The sequence below is a fragment of the Otolemur garnettii genome, unplaced genomic scaffold (assembly GCF_000181295.1).
Source record: "Otolemur garnettii isolate 467f Iridium unplaced genomic scaffold, OtoGar3 scaffold00025, whole genome shotgun sequence".
Classification (NCBI taxonomy): Eukaryota; Metazoa; Chordata; class Mammalia; order Primates; family Galagidae; genus Otolemur; species Otolemur garnettii.
In genome coordinates this window covers 15762630-15784586 of record NW_003852420.1, presented here as the reverse complement: position 1 = coordinate 15784586, position 21957 = coordinate 15762630, and the positions used below count along the sequence as shown (strand labels likewise).

At 44.8% G+C, this 21957-nt stretch overlaps 1 protein-coding gene and 1 pseudogene across 1 annotated transcript in view; one reads left to right on the top strand and one right to left on the bottom strand.

Annotated features, from left to right (window-relative positions):
- CHMP4B (charged multivesicular body protein 4B) overlaps positions 1-10193 on the bottom strand; it is a 58155-nt gene extending 47962 nt beyond the window's left edge. Inside the window, exon 1 of the mRNA XM_003788108.3 lies at positions 9833-10193. Within this exon, the coding sequence (XP_003788156.1) occupies positions 9833-10022 (190 nt within the window). The 5' untranslated portion in view covers positions 10023-10193. The remainder of the gene's footprint in view (positions 1-9832) is intronic.
- Positions 10021-21486, top strand: LOC111724696 (annotated as a pseudogene).
- The last annotated feature ends 471 nt before the right edge of the window (positions 21487-21957 follow it).

The window sequence follows — 21957 nt, the reverse complement described above, 5'->3', positions numbered from 1 at the left end:
AAAAAAAAAAAAAAAGAAAGAGGGAGGAGGCAGAGCTAGAAATATCAACTATGGGGGAATCAAGCCAGCCAGATGCTCTTGTTAAGAACTTAAATCATTCAATCCTTCAGCTAAGACTCCTTAAGAAGAGTCAAACAGGCCAGGTGCGGTGGCTCACATATGTAATCCTAGCACTCTGGGAGGCCAAGGTGGGAGGATCCCTTGATCTCAGGAGTTCGAGACCAGCCTGAGCAAGAGTAAGACCCCCACCACTAATACAAATAGAAAAAAAATAGCCAAGAGTGGTAGTGCACACCTGTAGTCCAGCTACCCTGGAGACTGAGGCAAGAGGATCACTTGAGCCTGAAAGTCTGAAGTTGCTGTGAGCTATGATGAAGCCACAATACTCTACCAGGGTGACACACAAAAAAGAAAGGTCAAGCAAACTTTAGGGTTCCCACACACTCATCCCTTTACTAATGGAAGACCTCAGGAAAATATGATTGCTTTGGGGGCAATAAATCTCAGGGATACAGGAATTATCAAGGCACAGACCAAATTAATTCCTAAAGAAATGGTTTGGTCCTGCATGTTCTGGGCTGTGCTGCTCAGAGCTTAGCTAGAATATTTAGAGCACGTGTATTCAGTTCTGTCCACTCCACACCTCAGGGAGTAAGTAGCACAGGAGCAAATCTAAATGAGGGTAATAAGGAAGGAACAGGCAATGCAGTCAATGAAATAAAGGGCTGTCCTAGAGAAGAGATTGAGACACACGCATCACCTTCCTTGATTTGTCATGTTAAAGAGGGATCAGACCTATTCTCTGTGGCTTCAACAGGCTGAATTAAAAACCTATTTTCTACCGTCAGAGCTGGGATTTTCCCCAAGCCTTCTGTCACTAAATCCCACATTCTTTCCATAGCCCAGACCGTTTGCCTATGGAGCTACTACCCTACCTCTGTAGCAGAGGGAGGCATTACAGGAAGACAGATCTCAGTTCCAAGTAAGAAAGGTGATTTTATAGTCAGAGCTGTCCAAAGATGGACTATGTTATAGTTTGAGAGAATAGAGCACCTCCTCATATAAATCCTGTCAACACAGGATTGCCTGTTCAATCACTTGGTAGGAATACCACAAAGAGAATTTGGGCATGGATGGGTCACTGGGTGAGATGACCCACCAATCTCAAAAATGATTTAATCTCTTCCTGCTGTATTTTCCTCTAACACTTCATTTATACACTTGCTATGGTTTCCCTTTTGTGTCTTCCTCCCTAAACTATGAACCCTTGTGGGGAGAAGGCTCCCTAGGAAACCAAGGAAATATTTACACCTCTCCTATGTATGTGCTGGGCACTATGCTAGGTACTACACATGCTTTAACTTATTTCATACCTTCACAATAATGCTATGAACTATGAGTATTTCCCTTTTACAGATAGGGGAATTGAGACTCAGAGACAGTAAGTCATTACCAAGGTACTGCTGGTGGGTGGTCAAGCTGCATTCAAACCAAATCTTTTGCTTATACTACCACACTGACTTCCTCCTAGAAAAAATGCAATAAATGTCTGCTGACTAGAGCCAAACAGCTTTGAAACAGGCCAGTACCATACCCAACCAGTATGCTGTTTCCTGTTGCTATGCTCAAATTTTCCCTCAAAATATCAATATAATCATCCATGCTTGAAATGACCGATCTAAAATTGTTTTCTTAATTGTATGCTCTCTTTTAAAGATAGTGGCACAGCATAAAACAATCCTAAGCAAGAGAACCAAGTTTTTTTGTTTTTTTTTTTTTTTTTTTGAGACAGAGCCTCAAGCTATCCCCCTGGGTAGAGTGCCATGGCATCACACTCACAGCAACCTCCAACTCCTGAGCTCAAGCGAGTCTCCTGCCTCAGCCTCCCAAGCAGCTGGGACTACAGGCGCCCGCCACAGCGCCTGGCCATTTTTTGGTTGCAGCCATCATTGTTGTTTGGCGGGTCCGGGCTGGGGATTCGAACCTGCCACCTTAGGTGTATGTGGCTGGCGCCTTAGCCGCTTGAGCCACAGGCGCCGAGCCGAGAACCAAGTTTTCATAAACCTTTCCTATCCAATGAACTTCCTCAAGGCCTCTTCCTTCAGGTGGGCCCTGGCACCCCATCAGAGCTCTGGACCACTGTAAACAAATCAGATCCTGGTTTTCTGCCTCAGAGACTGACAGCTGTACTTTATAGGGTACTCTCCAGGACCTTGCTCTCCAAACTCAAACCCAACTCCAGACAACTCAAGATTTCCTCAAGCAAAACAGTCCCACTCAAAATGTCTTCACACTTAGTTATTAAACTTCCAAACAAAATCTATCTTGAATTTCAAATCACATTATAAACCTACTCTGGTAAGCACTTAAAAATATTTAATCTCTCTGCCAAATGGGGCAAAAGAAGATTTTGTCATTAGAATCAAAGACATCAGCATGTTTGGACAACCAACACATACAGCCTCTGACACTCCATCTGTCTTAAGAAGTAAACCAAACCCAATCTAGCCAACCATTTCTTTTTTTCAAACAAGAAACTTAAGCATCACTAAGAGAAATTCCTACTGCTCAGTTCCCTAGGTGGGTTTCAGGTTTTCCATCCCTGGGCCTCTGGAATAAGATCCCCTGCTGGCACATGCACCATTAAAATGCTGTGCTTTTCAATCTGATATCTTGACTCCAGAGAACCAAAAGGCCACATTCAATATAAATTTAACTCATTAAGGTATCTTTCCATATGCTGATGTTTCAGAGTGACTTTATTAAACATGAGAGAGCTGACCTGGCTCCAGCCAAGAGCACAACTTAATGAAGATATACTTCTCATGAGCTCCTGGCCATCAGGATATTTGCATCCATCAGATAAACTTAAATTAACCTGTAAATGAACTGATTTGCATCCATAAATCCACAGAAATGTACCAGTGTAGGGTGTCTGAGATATCAGTCTCCATTTTTAATCTCATATAATTCTCTTGTTAACCTAAAATATGATCCTTTCTATAAACTCCTTTCTTCTTTATTAAAACAGGAAAAAAGAGAATTTTGAACCGCCTAAGGTACACATTTCCTTAACTAGTTACCATGCCTTAAAAAGAAAAGAATCTAGTTTGGTGCCCATAGCACAGTGGTTATGGCATCAGCCACATACACTGAAGGTGGAGAGTTCGAACCTGGCCTAGTCCAGCTAAACAACTGCAACCAAAAAATAGCTAGGCGTGTGGCAGGCGCCTATAGTCCCAGCTACTTGGGAGGTTGAGGAAAGAGAATCACTTAAGCCCAAGAGTGTGAGGTTGCTGTGAGCTGTGATGCCACAGCACTCTACCGAGGGCAACAGAGTGAGACTCTGTCTCAAAAAAAAAAAAAAAAAAGAATCTTTGATCTTCTTTCCTAGAGAGAAAACCAACCTAGTACAACTTAGAAAGTTACCAACAAGACCTAAGTTTGGGTGATTTTTCGCTTTTGAGACAGAATCTCAAGCTGTCACCCTGGGTAAGTGCTGTAGCGTCACAGTTCACAGTTACCTCAAACTCTTGGGTTTATGAGATTCTCTTGCCTCAGCCTTCCAGGTAGTAGAACTACAGGCACCCACCACAATGCCGGCTTTTTTTGTTGTTGTTGTTGTTGCAATTGTCATTGTTGCTTTAGCTGGCCCAGGCTGGGTTTGAACCCACCAGCCTCAGTGTATATGGCTGGCAACCCTACCCACTAAATCACGTTTGGGTGATTTTTGTCAGTTCACTTAAACTTCGATCCTGATTTCCATCCAGCTAAAAGTGAAGAACTTTTCCATTTTGACCATTAAACCAAAGAAGTCTGATCAATGATAACTTTGTCAGAAAAGGAAAGTATACTTACTCAACAGCTACAATGTACCACACTCCAACTATTATCTTAGCTAATCCTTATCATAGCCACATGAGATGAATATTATTGCATAAGTGACAAATATTTAAGTCCTATGGATGGCAGAGACCATGTCTGGTTTATCTCTGAACTCCCAGCACCAAGCATGGGGCCTAGGACACAGTAAAAGCCTGCCAAATGCTGGAGAATAAATATTTGACTATAAGAAAGGAAGAGAAATTTGGAAAAAACATGCAATCCAAATTTTGCTCTCTGTCCCTAACTGAAACCATTGCCTGGGACATATCTACACATTGCAAATAATCTATCCAAGTTTCTGAGGTTTGCTTCAAAGGGAAATTTATCATCTTTCCAATGTGTATGCCAAAAGGATAGCATCAGGGCGGCACCTGTGGCTCAGTGGGTAAGGCACCAGCCCCGAGGGTGGCAGCCCCGGTCAAACTGCAACAACAACAAAAATAGCTGAGCATTGTAGCGGGCACCTGTAGTCCCAGCTACTCAGGAGGCTGAGGCAAGAGAATCACCTAAGCCCAAGGAGTTGGAGATTGCTGTGAGCTGTGACACCACAGCACTCTACTGAGGGTTAATAAGTGAAACTCTGTCTCAAAAAAAAAGAAAAAAAGATAGCATCAAGGCCTGGTGCAATGACTCATGCTTATAATCCCAGCTGATGCTGAGGCTGGTGGATTGCCTGAGCTCATGAGTTCAAGACCAGCCTGAGCCAAGAGCAAGACCCCATCTCTAAAAAATAGTTGACCATGTGGTGGGTGCCTGTAGTCCCAACTATTTGAAAGGCTGAGACAAAAGGATGGCTTAAACCCAAGAGTCTGAGGTTGCTGTGAGCTAAGACACCACAGCACTCTACTGAGGGTGACCAAGTAAGACTATGCCTCAAAAAAAAAAATAAAAAAAAAAAGATAACATCCACATTTGGCTATACATGCCATAAGGCAGAGCCTGGTTCTATTTCACTTCTCTTTTTCCCACTCAGCACACACCTTGAACAAGTGTTTAACAAGCTGAGATATGATGATAGCCATGATGACAACTTTGGCCATCAAGGGTGTAAACAGAACACAAGATGCAACAGCCATCAGAAGAATTGGTCTCTGAGTTGAGTTACATCCTTTCCTGGGTCTCATTTTCTTCTTTGTACAATGGGAATAGCAGAACATACTCAAAAGATTGTTTTCATTTGTTTAAAAAATACTTACTGAGTATTAACCATGTGCCAGGCATGGTGCTAGGTACTGGGGCACAGTAGTCAATGTGATCACCACATCCTACCTCATGGAGCTCATAGTCTCATTGGATGCTGTGAGACTCACACACACACAAAAAAGGTCTTTTTACAAACCTCAAAGGACTATACAATTATGAAGTATTGCTCATCCTCCTCTGTTTCCCAACTGGGATAATGGCATCACCATCCACCCAGTTGCCCTAGCTATAAATGTGAAAATTACCCTCAACTTCTCTCCTTCATCCTGCCTACTCCCATAATTCCAATAAATCACCAAGTCTCTTTGATTCTCCTTCAGAAAGTCTCTGACATGTATTATTTCTCTTCTAGTTTTCCATGCTTCTTTGTTCCCATCTGAATAATTACAAGTCTCCTTATAGTAATGATAATGTAAAACATTTATTGATCAATTACCATACGGCAAACCTAAGAGCTTTACATGTACAATATGTTGGGTTGTTGGTTTTTTTTTTTTGGTTTTTTTTTTTTTTTTGAGACAGAGTCTCAAGCTATTGCCATGTAGAGTACATGATGTCACAGCTCACAGCAACCTACAACTCTTGGGTTCAACCAATTCTCTTGCCTCAGTTTTTCTATTTTTAACAGAGACATGGTCTCACTTTTTGCTCAGGCTGGTCTCAAATCCGTGAGCTCAAGCAATCCACCTGCCTTGGCCTCCCAGAGTGCTAAGATTACAGGCCTGACCCACAGTGCCCAGCCTTGCATGCACAATATGTTTTAATCCTATAAGGCATATACTAGCACTGTGTTTTGTAGAGGAAGAATCCAAGGTTCAGGGTAACCTATCCTAGGCACATGGCTGTTAAGTGATGAAACTACAGCTCAAATCCAGATCTCTAACACTCTATCCTTATCCCTTACTAGACTCCTACCTCCAATCCCTTCCTGGTCAGTCTACACTCCTTCCTTTAAGCTGCTGGAACATGCTCAAAATTCCAAGCCGATATGACTCTCTGCTTTAAAAGATGGCCAATGGCTACTCACCACCTCTAGGTTAAGATCTAAAGATTACAAGCCATTCTCCAGTGTTACTTATCTCCTGTCACACCCCACAGACTGCAATGGAGACATTCTCACTGCTCCCCAAACGTATTAAACTCCTTGCTGACCCATCTCACATTCTCCTTCCTATGCTAGACCCTTAACCTTTCCTTCTGGACAGGACTACTGCCCCACAGCCTCAGCCCAGGTATAAACTCATGTTTTTGCACTGTTATAATTCCCCCCCCACACAAACACACACACATACATATACACACTTCCAATCCTGAGTTCCTGGGGAGCAGACATAGTGTATTTTCATTTCTGATTTTTAAGGTCCTAGTACAGTGGTGAGTCAACAAGTAAACTAACTGGCTCGGCGCCTGTGGCTCAAGTGGCTAAGGTGCCAGCCATGTACACCTAAGGTGGCGGGTTTGAATCCAGCCCGGGCCCACCAAAGAACAATGATGGCTGCAACCAAAAAATAGCCGGGCATTGTGGCAGGCGCCTGTGGTCCCAGCTACTTGGGAGGCTGAGGCAGGAGACTCGCTTGAGCCCAGGAGTTGGAGGTTGCTGTGAGCTGAGATGCCACGGCACTCTACGCAGGGGGACAGCTTGAGGCTCCTGTCTCAAAAAAAAAAAAAAAAACAAGTAAACTAACTGACTGGTATGTAGGGGTGTTAACACCTTACCACACTCGTCCAGGAAGCAGATCCAGTTCAGTAAGTCCTTTTTCCCAGAGGATGTTAAAAAGAAATATAGTAGCTCCTATGCTCTCAGGCAAACTCAGGAAGACAGACTGCTTTCAGCAAAGTATTACAACTGAGATTGGTTCTCCACCACCTGCTAGCAGCCTCTCTCCAAACCTCTTGAAAGCCAATCAGCTTAAATCTCCTCTAAAACTCAGAGAGTAAACTAGCTCCAGACCAAAAGACCATAGGAGAAGACCGTAGCCCTCTGAGATGGCAGAAGAGGTAAACTAACACATTCCTCCAGCATTTCAAAATGCAGATAAGTAAAAACAATGACTCGAATTACCATGAACATCAGAGGAGCCAGACTGAGACAGTCAGGAGAGAAAAAAAGCTAGCAACAGCAAAATGTAACTCTCCTCTCCATCTCCAAAGCTAAAACTGGAATCATAGGCCACAAATGGACAACTGAACTGCCTTCCTCACTGTTCTCCTTGCTCCCACTCTCACCCACACCACACTATCCAAAAAGCAGCCAGATGATGTTTTTAAAACCCTACCAAAGATTAGGACATACTCCACCATAGCACCGACCAATGGCTTTCTATCCATTTGGAATAAATCCAAACTCTTTAAAGAAATAAGTTCAAAGCCCAATTCCCACCCCCTTATTACATACCACTCTCCCTTAAATTCCAGACACAGGAGTTTTCTTTCTGTTTTTTTTTTTAAATCTATTTCATCTTATTTATTTATTACTTATTTTTTGCAGTTTTTGGCTGGGGCCAGGTTTGAACCTGCCACCTCTGGTATATGGGGCTGGTGCCCTATTCCTTGAGCCACAGGTGCTGCCCCTTTCTGTTTCTTAAAATCTGCCAACCTTCAGATCTTTTCCTGTGCTCTTCTCCCTGCCTGGATGTCTCCTTCCCCAGATTTTTACAGAGCTGGTTCCTTCCCAAGGCTCAGTTCAAACTTTACCCTTTCAGGATTGGCACCTGTACTCAGTGGTTAGGGCACCGGCCACACACACTAGGGCTGGCGGGTTTGGGGCTGGCAAGTTCCAACCTAGCCCAGGCCTGCTAAACAACAATGACAACTACAACAAAAAAACAGACAGGCATTATGGTGGGCACCTGTAGTCCCAGCTACTTAGGAGGCTGAGGCAAGAGAATCACTTGAGCCCAAGAGTTTGAGGTTGCTGTGATCTGTGATGCCACAGAACTCTACTGAAGGTGACATAGTGAGACTCTGTCTCAAAAAAATAAAATAAAAACAAACTTTACCTTTCAAAGCAGCCTTCTCTGACCATTCTATTTATAGTGACAGTTCTCCCACCCCATCATTCCCTATCTGATCATCGTTTGTTTTCTTTAGACAATCTTTTCTTTTTTTTGAGACAGAGCCTCAAGCCCCTGGGTAGAGTGCTATGGCATCACAGCTCACAGCAACCTCCAACACCTGGGCTCAAGCGAGTCTCCTGCCTCAGCCTCCCATTTAGTTGGGACCACAGACGCCCACCACAACGCCTGGCTATTTTTTGGTTGCAGCCCTCATTGTTGTTTGGCAGGCCTGGGCTGGATTCGAACCCGCCACCTTAGGTGTATGTGGCTGGTGCCGTAGCCACTTGAGCCACAGGCACCAAGCCTAGACAATTATTTTTTTCATTTATTTTCCTATTTCTGTCTTCTCCTTCATTAGAGTGGGAGCTGTATTTTATTCACCCCTGTGAATACAGTGCATGTAGGCACTCAAACAAGAATTTCCAGAATAATTGCTGACTATAAGCAGAGGAGCCCTCTCAGGATAGGATATTTTGTTCTTCTGTCAGAATGAAGAAAACATCTATTTAGCCCCCACTGCATGCTGAGCACTGTAAATCCATAATCTTCCTTTCAGAAAGGTAATTTAGCTCAAGGTCACTCAGCTAGTTACTGGCAGGCTTCTGGGCTAAATAGTTGTTTGTGTAACTTTTAAACCCCACTGGGGGGAGGGCTGTCACTCTATGATTCACGCTCACATTGCCATAACAACAAAATCAAACATATAACATATCTAAATTACTTTACAGTTACTAAAGCATCTTCGCATTCATCTTACTTCAGAAAAACACATCCTCCTTGTCTAATGATCAAAGAAAAAAAAAAAGGAAAAGAAAAATACAAAGCACTAAGAATACCCAGAAAGCCACACAACAACAGGAAGAAAAGTAAACGTGTATCAAGGTAGAATACTCGGGAGTAGTGAGGGCTAGGGAGGAGTGAGGGGAAGGCAGGCATGGAGTACATACCGTATTTATGGTTCAGAGGGATGGGGAAGCAGTGAGTCACCGGGTGAAGGGTTTCAAAACGAGAAACTCAGATAAGGCCAGGCTATGAGGCAACAAAAAGTGAATCACAGAAGCTGGAAGAACTTTAGGCCTCACGGAAGCCAAACCCTGGGTGATAGATGGGGAAACTGAGGCCTCAAAGGGAATGCAACTGCTCACGTTCACTCAGCAAGTAAACAGAACCGGAACCAGTCCCCTTTTCTCGCCATCGAGGAGGCTTTTCAAGGAGAATTCTGAGTTAGGGGGATGGGGAAAGGCTGGGGAGGTCACAGACTCCACAGAGGAATCGGGAAAGAGCTGGGATAGGAACAGGAAGCAAATAAAAGGTAGGATGGAAGGCAGAAATGAGCCAAGAAGGAGGCACCAGCAGCAGCTGGGAAGGTGGGTGAGGCCAAAGGGAGGAGGGAAAGCGAAAGGAATAGAGTGAGGGCGGAGTAAAGTGCTGTGAGATCAGGGTCTGATGGAGCCTGGCAGAGTAGGGAGAGTCTAAGAGGGTGGAATGAGAGTCTGATGGTGGAAGGAAGAGTTCAGGTCTCGGGGAGACACTGAAGGGAGTCAGGGGAGTCAAACGAGGGGAAGTCCCGCACCCAGAAAGAAGTCTGACTTCCTCGCCTTCCGAGGCGAGTCTGACGAAGGTAGAGTCCGGGCCCAGGAAGGCTGAGCAGAGTCTCTGGGGAGTCTGAAGGGGCCGGGCCGACTCACCGCGCTTGTTTTTGGTGCCGTGCTTCTTGGCGGCCGTCAGCTCCTGCTCGATCTTTTTCTCCAGGAACTCCTGCTTCTTGCTTAACATCTCCTCTGTGTCCCGGAGTCGCTGGATGGCCTCCTGGGGGGTCGGGCCGCCCTTGCCGGCCTTACCCCCTCCAGCCCCAAACAGCTTCCCGAACACCGACATGGTTGCTGCTCGCCGCGCCGGCCTCCGCCGCCTGCTCCGGCTCGGCTGGGCTCGGCTCCGGCGACCGCTTCCAGTCCGGCCGCTCCCCGCCGCCGCAGGCCTCTCCTCTGCCTCCGCCCCGCAGCTGGGCCAGGCCGCGCCACCTCCCACAGGCCCCCACGCCCGGCCGGGCCGGCGTCAGGGCAACGCACCGCTTACTACAATTCCCGACGGGCAACGCGCCGACCGCGCCTCAAACCTAATGGAAGGCGGCGCGCTGCATGCCGGGAGGCTATAGTCTTCCGGCCAGAGGCACTTTGGAGTCGTGTATTTTTGGTCTAGCTGGGGTCAAAAGGCATGATGGCATTCTGGGAAAGGTAGTTTACTTGGACCTTGCTCTGTAGGGGTGGAAGAACAGGGAGAGAAATAACTAGATACACAGGCGTTAGATACACAACACTGCTTAAAATTTTATTGTTAATGTGGAATATAGCTATGGCTGAATTGTATATTCATGTGAAATTGTCTTAAAAAAATCTTGAAGGCAACAGGTGCCTCCAGTTCCAACCTGTCAACTCAACGGTCATAGAAGCTAAGTAGTAGTATTATCTATTTTAGTAAGTACAGTAGCCCCCCTTATCTGTGGTTTTGATTTCGGGGGTTTTAGTTATCTGCACAAACGGAGGCCTGAAAATATTAACTGGAAAATTCCATAAATAACAATTCATAAGGTTTAGATTTCCTTCCTCAGTAGCATAATGAAATCTCAAGCCAGCCTGCCTGCCCTGGATGTTAATCATCCCTTTGTCCAACCTGTTCATGCCACTTAGTAGCCACCTGGTGACCGGATCAACTGTGGGGTATCGCAGTGCTTGTGTTCAAGTAACTCTTTATTTTACCTCGCAATGGTCCCAAAGTGCAAGAATAGTGATGCTGGCAGTTCAGATATGCCAAGAGAAGCCATGAAGTGCTTCCTTCAAGTGAAAAGGTGGACGTTCTCTACTTAATAAGGAAAGAGGAAAAAATTGTATGTGTAGGCTGCTATGATCTATCGATTCTACAGTTAGAACGAATCTTTCTCTGTGAAATTGTGAAGACGCGAAAAGAAATTCATGCTAGTTTTGCTGTTGAACTTCGAACTGCAAAAGTTACAGCCACAGTACGTAAGCGCTTAAGGTAGAAAAGGCATTAGCATTAAATCTGTGGATGGAAGTGATGAACAAAAAGATGTGACATGTTGCACCTGAAAGCCTTGAGCCTATATGAAGACTTCAGCAAGAAATTCCCTGAAACAAGGGACGCCAAGCTCTTTACTGCAAGTAAGGGATGGTTACACAGACTCAGGAACAGGTTTGGATTGAAAAATGTAAAGTTAGGTTGGACACAGTGGCTCACACCTGTAATCCTAGCACTTGGGAGGCAGAGGAGGGTGGATTGCCTGAGCTCACAGGTTCGAGACCAGCCTGAGACAGAGTGAGACCTCATCTCTAAAAATAGCCAGTCAGGGTGTCTGTAGTTCCAGCTACTTCCGAGGCTGAGGCAAGAGAATCTCTTGGATCCAAGAGTTTGAGGTTCCTGTGAGCTATGATGCCATGGCACTCTACCCAAGGGCAACAAAGTAAGACTCTGTCTCAAAAAAAAAATTTTTTAATTTAAAAAAAGAAAAAAGAGAGAAAAATATAAAATTATATTTATATTGAGAGTCTTCAGCAAGACAAGTTGGTGGACAAGGATTTGCCAGCATGCTCAGTGAAGAAATGGAAGAACATATTGAAGGCCATTGTGTTGACCAATGAAACATTAGAAGAACGTGTCCAGTCGTCTACAGAGAAAGAGGAAAGTGAAGATGTAACTGAAGCAGAACCAACAACGTGGACATTACTAAGATTTGCTGAAGTCTTTCAAATTTCATAGATATTAGGGTGGCACCTGTTGCTCAGTGGGTAGGGCACCAGCCCCATATACCAAGGGTGGCGGGTTCAACCCTGGCCCCAGCCAAACTGCAACAAAAAATAGCCGAGCCTTGTGGCGGGCGCCTGTAGTCCCAGTTACTTGGGAGGCTGAGGCAAGAGAATCACCTACACCTAAGAGCTGGAGGTTGCTTGAGCTGTGATGCCACGGTACTCTACCGAGGGCAACAAGATGAGACTCTGTCTCTTAAAAAAAATAACATAAAATTTATCTTGGATGGAACACACCATTAAAGTCACCCATATGACCACTGAAGGATTATAGCTTCTGCAATAGCACTTCAATGAATTATAAAGAAAAAGACAATAACTTCTAATTATAAGGTTCTTCCAAAGTTTTCAGCAAAAATCCTTTGCTATTGAGGATCCTCAGCCATCTATTGACACCGTTTGCTCGTGATATGCAGCCCTCGACATCATCATGGCTTGATGATCTCAGATCACCTGAAGCTGATAAGTCTCCTTCTGATTTACTATCAGAAGGTCAATGGCAAGCCTAACACTATATCACAATGTCTATGTCATTCACCTCACTTCATGTTATGACATAGGCTTTTTATAATCTCACATCATCACAAGAAGAATAGTGAGTACAGTGTAATAATATGTTTAAAGAGAGAGAAAGGTAGAAAGGTCACATTCACAAAACTTATTACAGTATATTGTTATAATTGTTCCATTTTATTATTAGTTATTATTATCAATCTCTTATGGTACCTAACTTATAAATTAAACTTTATCATAGCTGTACAAATATATAGGTAAAAAATATAGTATATATAGAGTTCTGCCCTCCATGTTTTCAGGCATCCACAGGGGATCTTGGAACATAAGATAAGGGGGGACCATTCTGTTAAAAAAACAAGAATAGCTGGGCTATAATCCTAGCACTCTGGGAGACTGAGGTGGGTAGATCGCCTGAGCTCAGGAGTTCGAGACCAGCCTGAGCAAGAGCAAGACCCCATCTCTACTAAAAGCAGAAAAATTAGCCAGGTGTCGTGGCAGGTGCCTGTAGTCCTAGCTTACTTGGGAGGCTGAAGCAGGAGAATCACTTGAGCCCAAAAGTCTGAGGTTGCTGTGAGCTGTGACATCACAGCACTCTACCAAGGGCAACACAGTAAGACTCTGTCTCAAAAAACAAACCAAAAAAAAAAAAAAACAAACAAACAATAATTAACATCAGTGTTAATCTATGATCCAGGCAATGTGTAAAGTGCTTTACATGCATTATCACCTTTAATTCTCATAGGCAGCCTACGACATATACTACTGTTCTTATTTTATAGGTCAGTAAACCAAGACTCAGAGAAACTGAGTGACTCTAGCTTAACTTATTAGGCCTGTCTTTGCAAATTCTGTTCCCTCTACCTGGAATGCCTTTCTACTCTTTATTTACCTAGTAAGTTCTTTGTTGTTTTTGAGACAGGGTTTTTGTCACCCAGGCTAGAGCATAGTGGTGTTACCATAGCTCACTGCACCTTCAATTTCCTGGCCTCAAGTGATCCTCCTGCCTCAGCCTCCAGAAGTGCTGGGATTACAAGTGTGAGCAGGGGTTACATGTTCAGCACTTCCTTGAAATGTAGTAGAGGCTAGCAGCACTGACACTGCACTCTGACAGCAGAGGTCCAAACCTGCCTTGACTACTTACCTGGGCAAAGTACTTCCCCTACTCTGTGTCCCTCCCTTTCTGTAACTGTAAATTGAAAATGATAACCGACTTCCTCAAAGTTTGTGTGAGATACAGAATCTGAAACTTACTTAACATAAGTAAGCACACAGCAGGTGCTTGAAAATATGTATTTTCTCTAATCCCAGCACTCTGGGAGGCCAGGGCAGGTGGATTGCCTGAGCTTAAGGGTTCGAAATGAGCCTGAGCCAAGAACGAGACTGCATCTCTAAAAATAGCCGGGCATTATAGCCAGTGCCTGTAGTCTCAGCCACTTGGGAGGCTGAGGAAAAAGAATTGCTTGAGCCCAAGAGTTTGAGGTTGCTGTGGGCTATGACGCCATGACACTGTACTGAGGGTGACAAAGTGAGACTCTATCTCAAAATTATATATATATATATGTATGTATGTATTTTATTCCTAGGTATCCTGGATCATCATTATGGACAAAACAACTGAACTGCGGGAAACTCAGAACTTTCAAAAGAAGAAATGTCAAAGAATGAGGGGGAGTAGAGGTAGAAAACTGGCCCAGCTAGTTGTGTGGCCACATTTCATTGTTTTCCCTTGTCTTTGCTATAACAAATCACCCAGGCTCAGCCCCCGTAGTTCAATGCTTAGGGCACCAGCCACATACACTGGGGCTGGGGGGTTGGAACCCGGGCAGGGCCTACTAAACAACAATGACAACAATAACCAAAAAATAGCCAGGGTGGCATCTGTAGCTCAGTGGGTAGGGTGCCGGCCACATATACCAAAGCTAGCAGGTTCAAACCCGGCCCCCGCCAGCTAAAGCAACAATGACAACTGCAACCAAAAAATAGCCAGGTCTTATGGCCAGTGCCTGTAGTTGTAGCTACTTGAGAGGCTGAGGCAAGAGAATCACTTAAGTACAAGAGTTTGAGATTGCTGTGAGCTGTGACGTCACAGCACTCTATGAGGGTAACATAGTTAGACTCTGTCGCAAAAAAAGAAAAAAAAAACAGCTGGGTATTGTGGAGGGCACCTGTAGTCCCAGCTACTTGGGAGACGGAGGCAAGAGAATCGCTTAAGCCCAAGAGTTTGAGGTTGCTGTGAGCTGTGACGCCACAGCACTCTACTGAGGGCAACATAGTATAACTGTGTCTGAAAAAAAAAAAAGAATGACTTCCCCATCCGATAGCAGTGAGCCTGCATCTAGTAGTCAATACTTCCCGTAACCCACCATTCTAATTCGCTGCTTCCATACTTTTGTATTTGTTAGTCTCACATGAAAACAAGGAGTAAACTAATTCTCAGTGAAGAACAAAATGGCTCCTCAAAGGTCTTTTCCATTCCTTCCTGGACCTTTCAAATACATAAAGTTGCTTTGGAACAGAATTTCACATGAATGAGAGCTTAGTTGGAGTTTTCCTCTCATTTCACATACATGAGTCTTGTCTCCTCCTTCAGACTATGATCTACATGTGACGAAACCCACGTGTTGGATGTTATTATTTTAATCTGCCACAATCCATGTGTGCACATACAGGTAGCCATTCCCAGAAGATTGAGTTCATTTTACCCAACTCATAGGTTGGAAGAAATTTTTCAAATGCAAAAGAGAAGCCAGGCACAGTGGCTCACATCTGTAATCCTAGCACTTTGGGAGGCTGAGGCAGGTGGATTGCTTGAGCTAGGAGTTTGAGAACATCCTAACCAAGACCAAGACTCTGTCTCTACTAAAAATAAAAAACTAGGCTCGGCACCCGTAGCACAGGGGTTACAGCACCAGCCACATACACCAAGGCTGGTGGGTTCAAACCCAGTCCGGGCCAGCTAAACAACAATGAGAACTGCAACAAAAAATAGCAGGGCATTGTTGTGGGTGCTTATAGTCACAGCTACTTGGGAGGCTGAGGCAAGAGAATCACTTAAGCCCATGGCACTCTACCAAGGGTAACATAGTGAGACTCTGTCTCTAAATAAATAAATAAAAATAAAAAACTAACCAGGTATGGTGGCACATGCCTGTAGTCCCAGCTACTTGGGAGGCTGAGGAAAGAGGATTGCTCAAATCCAAGAGTTTAAGGTTGCTGTGAGTCACGAACTCTAACCAGGGAAACAGATTCTGTCTCAAAATAAAAATAAAACATGACAGTGTTCATACCTCAGTGGATAGGGCACCAGCCACATACACAGAATGTGGCAGGTTCAAACCTGGCCTGGGCCAGCTAAACAACGACAACTGCAACAAAAAAAATAGCTAGGCACTGTGGCAGGCGCCTATAGTCCCAGCTACTTGGGAGGCTGAGGCAAGAGAATCACTTCAGCCCAAAAAGTTTGAGGTTGCTGTGCACTGTGACGCCACGGTACTCTACCCAGGGTGACATAGTGAGACTCTGTCTCAAAAAATAAATAAATAAAAATTGGGCAGCACCTGTGGCTCAGTGGGTAGGGCACCAGCCCCATATACCAAGGGTGGCAGGTTCAAACCCAGCCTAGGCCAAACTGCAACAAAAAAATAGCTGGGTGTTGTGGTGGGCGCCTGTAGTCCCAGCTACTTGGGAGGCTGAGGCAAGAGAATCACCTAAGCCCAGGAGCTGGAGGTTGCTGTGAGCTGTGACATCATAGCACTCTACCAAGGGCAATAAAGTGAAACTTTGTCTCTAAAAAAAAAAAAAAAAAAAAAAGAATCCATACCAGCATTAATTGTGAAACAGAAGTCATGCTTGTGTTTGCTCTGTAATTGGGATATTATGATATTTTTATGAAGGCAAAAAATAAAAACAAGGAGGCTTCAGTTGCCTCCTCATGAGTACAGCAATCCTTCCCTTCCACATCTAAGCAGTCTGGTCCCTCGCCTCTTACCTAAGTCTTGCTACCCCCAGGCACAAAACATTTGCTGGGTTTGAGTCATTACCCAAAGAACATAGGAACTTTGCAGCTGCTCCACCATCAGTTTCGTGAATGGAAATAAACTGAGGATGGTAACAGAGCCTCTCATGCTGTAACTCTGGGAATCAAGGAACATAGCTTGAGGTTATAAAAGCAGAAAACTCTGATTTATTCTTACATACCAACCCCAAGCAATTGGTTTTGGCCACCTGGACTGATAAACCAGGTTAAGAAGAATTTTGAGGCTGCATCAGGATTCCTCGTAAAAAAAGTGTGAGAGGGCCAAGCATGGTCACTCACACCTGTAATCCCAGCACTCTGGGAGGCTAAGGTGAGAGGATTCCTTGAGCCAAGGAGTTCAAGACCAGCCTGAGCAAGAGCAAGACCATATCTCTACTAAAAACAGAAAAACTGAGGCAGGAGGTTTGCTGAGTTCAGGAATTTGAAGTTGCTTTGAGCTCTAAGGATGCCATAGCACTCTACCCAGGGCAACAGAATGAGACTCTGTCTCAAATAAAAGACCAGATGCAGTGGCTCACGCGTGTAATCCTAACACTGTGGAAAGCCAAGGTGGGTGGATTGCCTGAGTTCATGGGTTCAAGACCAGCCTGCGCAAGAGCAAGACCCTGTCTCTAAAAATAGCAGGGCGCTGTGGCTGGTGCCTGTAATCCCAGTTACTTGGGAGGCTGAGGCAAGAGAATCACTTAAGCCCAAGAGTTTGAGGTTGCTGTGAGCTATGACACCACAGCACTCTACCGAGGGAGACGAAGTGAGACTCTGTCTCTAAAAAAAAAACAAAATAGCCGGGTATTGTGGCAGGCACCTGTAGTCCCAGCTACTTGGAAAGCTGAGGCAAGAGAATGAATCACTTGAGCCTAAGAGTTTGAGGTTGCTGTCAGCTGTGATGCCATGGCATTCTTCTGAAAGCAACCTAGTGAGACTCTGTCTCAAAAAAACCCCAAAAAACCTAAAGTCCTTTTTTTTGAGACAGAGCCTCAAGCTGTCCCCCTGGGTAGAGTGCCATGGCATCATAGCTCACAGCAGCCTCCAACTCCTGGGCTCAAGCGAGGCTCCTGCCTCTGCCTCCCAAGTAGCTGGGACCACAGGCACCCGCCACAACGCCCGGCTATTTTTTGATTGCAGCCATCATTGTTGTTTGGTGGCCCTGGGCTAGATTCGAACCCACCACCTTAGGTGTATGTGGCTGGCACCTTAGCCACTTAAGCCACAGGTGCTGAGCCAAAACCTAAAGTCCTTTAAAATGTCCCTTAGGTCTTGGCACCCGTAGCACAGTAGTTATGGTGCTAACCACATACACCAAGACTGGTAGGTTCAAACCCAGCCCAGGCCAGCCAAGCAACAATGACGACTGCAACAAAAAATAGCCAGGAGTTGTGGCAGGTGCCTGCAGTCCTAGCTACTTGGGAGGCTGAGATAAGAGAATTGCTTAAGCCCAAGAGTTTGAGATTGCTGTGAGCTGTGATGCCATGGTACTCTACCAATAGAGACATAGTGAAACTCTGTCTCAAAAAATAAATAAATAAATAAATTAGTCCCTTAGGTCCCTCCATGATCCTCCTGTCAATCTCTGTGGCCTCTTTCCAGTACCTCCCTCCAGCCACACTGGCCTTTCTGCTATTCCTCAAACGCTAGCGCCCCCCCATCCGACATGCCCTAAACTTCTACTCACCTGTTTTATTTTTCTACAGTACTCCTCGCCATCTAACATGATATATAACTTGCTTATTTACTTTGTTTGTTGTTTATGTTCTGCTTCCTCCACATAGGATCTCTATAGATCATTGTTTAGCTTGTGATGTATCATCAATGCCTAGAACTGTGCCTGGCACGTAGTAGTTGCTCAATAAATAGTTGTTACATGAATAAAGGAATGGACTGATGTAGCAGTGACCTGGGAGGCCATGATGAGACCTTGGACAAGACCCTTTTCTCTTTGGGCCTCAGTTTATGCTCTGTGATTCTACAAAAGACCCAAGGCCCTGAAGTAGGGCCTTGCCTTCCTCCCTCTGGGTTCTGTGCCTAAGTATATACCAGGCACTTCTGGTAAGTAGGGCCTGAAAGCCATGGTGGTCACTTGCTGACAGCCTGGGGTGTTGGAAGCACCAGCAGCTGCCACCTCTACTCCTCCTCCACAGGGGAGACTAAACTGGTCCAACTGGTTCTCCTGGGGCATAGGGACACCTGCTCAGTCAACCAAGACTTGTAACTCCCCGCCTCAGTCATTTGGCCCAGATATTCTCTGCTCCGTCTTAAGACAAAGGAATGTGTCCTTTGCATCAGACATTACTTCCCAGGACTTCAAGTAAACAATTTCTCAGCCTAAATGGCAGATTCTTACTGGGGAAAATTCACCCCTGGCCCTCCCTGGGGTGGGAAGAGGAGATGGGTAAAGCCAGCCTTGTTCTCTCAAAGTTGTTGTTCATTCATTTAACAAACATTGAAGGCTGGGCCTGGTGGCTCACACCTGTGATCCTAGCACTCTAGGAGATAGAGACGGGTGGATTGCCTGAGCTCACATATTCAAGACCAGCCTGAGCAAGAGCGAGACCCTGCGTCTAAAAATAGCCAGGCATTGTGGTGAGCACCTATAGTCCCATCTACTTGGGAAGGTGAGGCAAGAGGATCCCTTGAGTCTAGGAGTTTCAGGTTGCTATGAGCTCTAATGCTACCACTCTATAGGCACCACTCTACTGAGGACAACAAAGTGAGACTCTATCTCAAAAAAAACAAACAAACAAAAAAGAAAAACAGGGCGGTGCCTGTGGTTCAAAAGAGTAGGGCTCTAGCCCCATATACTGGAGGTGGCGGGTTCAAACCTGGCCCCAGCCAAAAACTGCAAAAAAAAATTAAACAATTCATAGGCACTCCTTGCCTTTGTGGAGTTTTTGTTTCAATAAAGATAACAGACAAAAAAGAAATGTCTGACATAGTGTCGAGGATAATAAATAAAAATAAAGCAGGAGAAGGAATGAGAGAACAATGGGGGTGGGGGCCTCTCTGAGAAAATGACTTTCAAACAAAGGTGAAAGAGGAAGGGAGCCCACCATATGAAAATTTGGAGAAAGAACATTCTAGACAGAGGGGATAACAACAGCAAAGGCTGTGAGGCAGGAATTAGCTCAGATGATGGTGGAGCAGCAAGAAGGCTCATGTGGCTGAGGTGGGGGGAGAGAAGGAAAGAGTAATGGGATATAAGTTTGAAGAGTTAGGCTTGGTGCCCGTAGCTCAGTGAGTAGGGTGCTGGCCACAGACACCAAGGATGGCAGGTTCGAGCCCAGCCCAGGCCTGCTAAACAACAATGATAACTGCAACCAAAAATAGCCAGGCATTGTGGTAGGCGCTTATAGTCCCAGCTATTCGGGATGCTGAGGGAAGGGAATCACTTAAGCCCAAGAGTTTGAGGTTGTGTGAGCTGTGACGCTGAGGGTAGTAGTGAGACTCTGTCTCAAAAAAAAAAGTTTAAAGAGTCAGGTAGGGGGCGGCACCTATAGCTCAAAGGAGTAGGGCACCGGCCCCATATGTCTAAGGTGGCCCATTCAAACCCAGCCCCGGACAAAAATTGAAAAAAAAAAAAAAGAGTTAGGTAGGGCCACATTGTAACCTTGAAATCTATGGGGGAAATGTTGGATTTCATTTTGGAAGAGATCCGAGATCAGAAACCAGTGGATTTTTTTTTTTTTTTTTTTTTTTGAGGCAGAGTCTTACTTTGTAATCCTTGGTAGAATGAGGTGGTGTTAGAGCTCACAGCAACCTCAAACTCTTGGGGTCAAGGGATCCTCTTGCCTCAGCCTCCTGAGTAGCTGAGACTACAGGCACCTGCCACAATGCTCAGCTACTTTTTTTGTTGTTGTTGTTGAGACAGAGTCCCACCCTATGCCCCTGAGCCGAGTGCAATGGCATCATAGCTCACTGCAACCTCAGACTCAGCTGTGGGCATCCTGTTGCCTCAGCCTTTAGAAGCCTCTAGGATCACAGGCACTCGCGTCGCCCAGTTCTGTTTTTCCATTTTTTTCATGAGTCGGGGTCTCACTCTTGCTCAGGCGAGTCTTGAACTCCTGAGCTCAAGCAGTTCTCCCTCCTCAGCCTCCCACAGTGCTGGGATTACAGGCGTGAGCCACTGTACCTGGCTGCCCAGCTACTTTTAAGAGACATCGTCTTGGTTAGTGCCCTGGGCAAAGACTCACCCCACACAGTCATGTCCTGCTACCTGCACCCTCCAACACGTCTCTGTTCATCCAGAATGTGGCAGATGACACAAGGTCTGAAGATTTACCATGTGAATTTTTGGTCATTATGGTCCTATAGTTGATGTGTATGTCCCACTTGATTTCTACACACACCGTCCAAGAGGATTTGCTTATATTCAATTTGAGGATGCTCACGATGCTGAAGATGCTTTGCATAATTTGGACAGAGAATGGATTTGTGGACACCAAATTGAAATACAGTTTGCACAAGGAGATCGGAAGACACCAAGTCAGATGAAAGCCAAGGAAGGAAGAAATGTGTACAGTTCTTGACACTATGATGATTATGATAGATAGACATTCTAGAAGCCGAAGTTATGAAAGAAGGAGATCAAGAAGTCGGTCTTTTGATTACAACTATAGAAGATCCTATAGTCCTAGAAATAGACAGATTGGAATACAAGGGCGTAGCAGAAGCCACTCCGACAACGATAGCCAAGCAAGCAAGAAGAAAAATGAGGGATAATGCTTCAGTGAGAGAGGAAAGGTGCTGAATCCAGTATGCATTGTTAAGTTACAACCCAGGGAAAAGGCCTGGGAACTATTGCATTATTCGCTTGAAAATTTGGCCCAGTAAGCTGCTACATCCAGTTCAACTAACAAAATCCTGTATACCGCAGAGAATAAAGAAAACCAAACAACAAACATTCTTCTTTTATTTAAGACCAAACCGCAGCTGGAATACCCAGTACAGTTCTGCTTACTACACTTCAGGAAAGATCTGAAAGAGGATCAAGAACCAAAGAAGGGCAGTTCAAGTGACCAAAGGGTGGGTGGAAGGTGCTGCAGTATGAATAATGTCTGAATATTTTGACTCTGGTCTAAAAAGATAAAAGAATGTTATTGAAAACTACATGGAATAACTGAAGTCCCTTTACATTTGAAAGTAAGCATTTTAGGACAAATAAAAGGAAATTCAACTTTGTACTTGTGGAAACGAATCCCTAAATATGAATAGGTTTATGTTGATTCATGGGTAACAGGTCCTAAATAAATTATTGGAAACTAAAAAAAAAAAAGAAAGAGAGAGAGAAAGAGAGAGAGATGTGGTCTCACCCTTGCTCAGGCTGGTCTCAAAAACTCATGAGCTCAACCAATCCACCTGCCTCAGCCTCCCAGAGTGCTAGGATTACAGGAGTGAGCCACCGCGCCTGGTCTGCAAAGTGGAATTAAAAGTAGCCACAACTTAAAAAAAA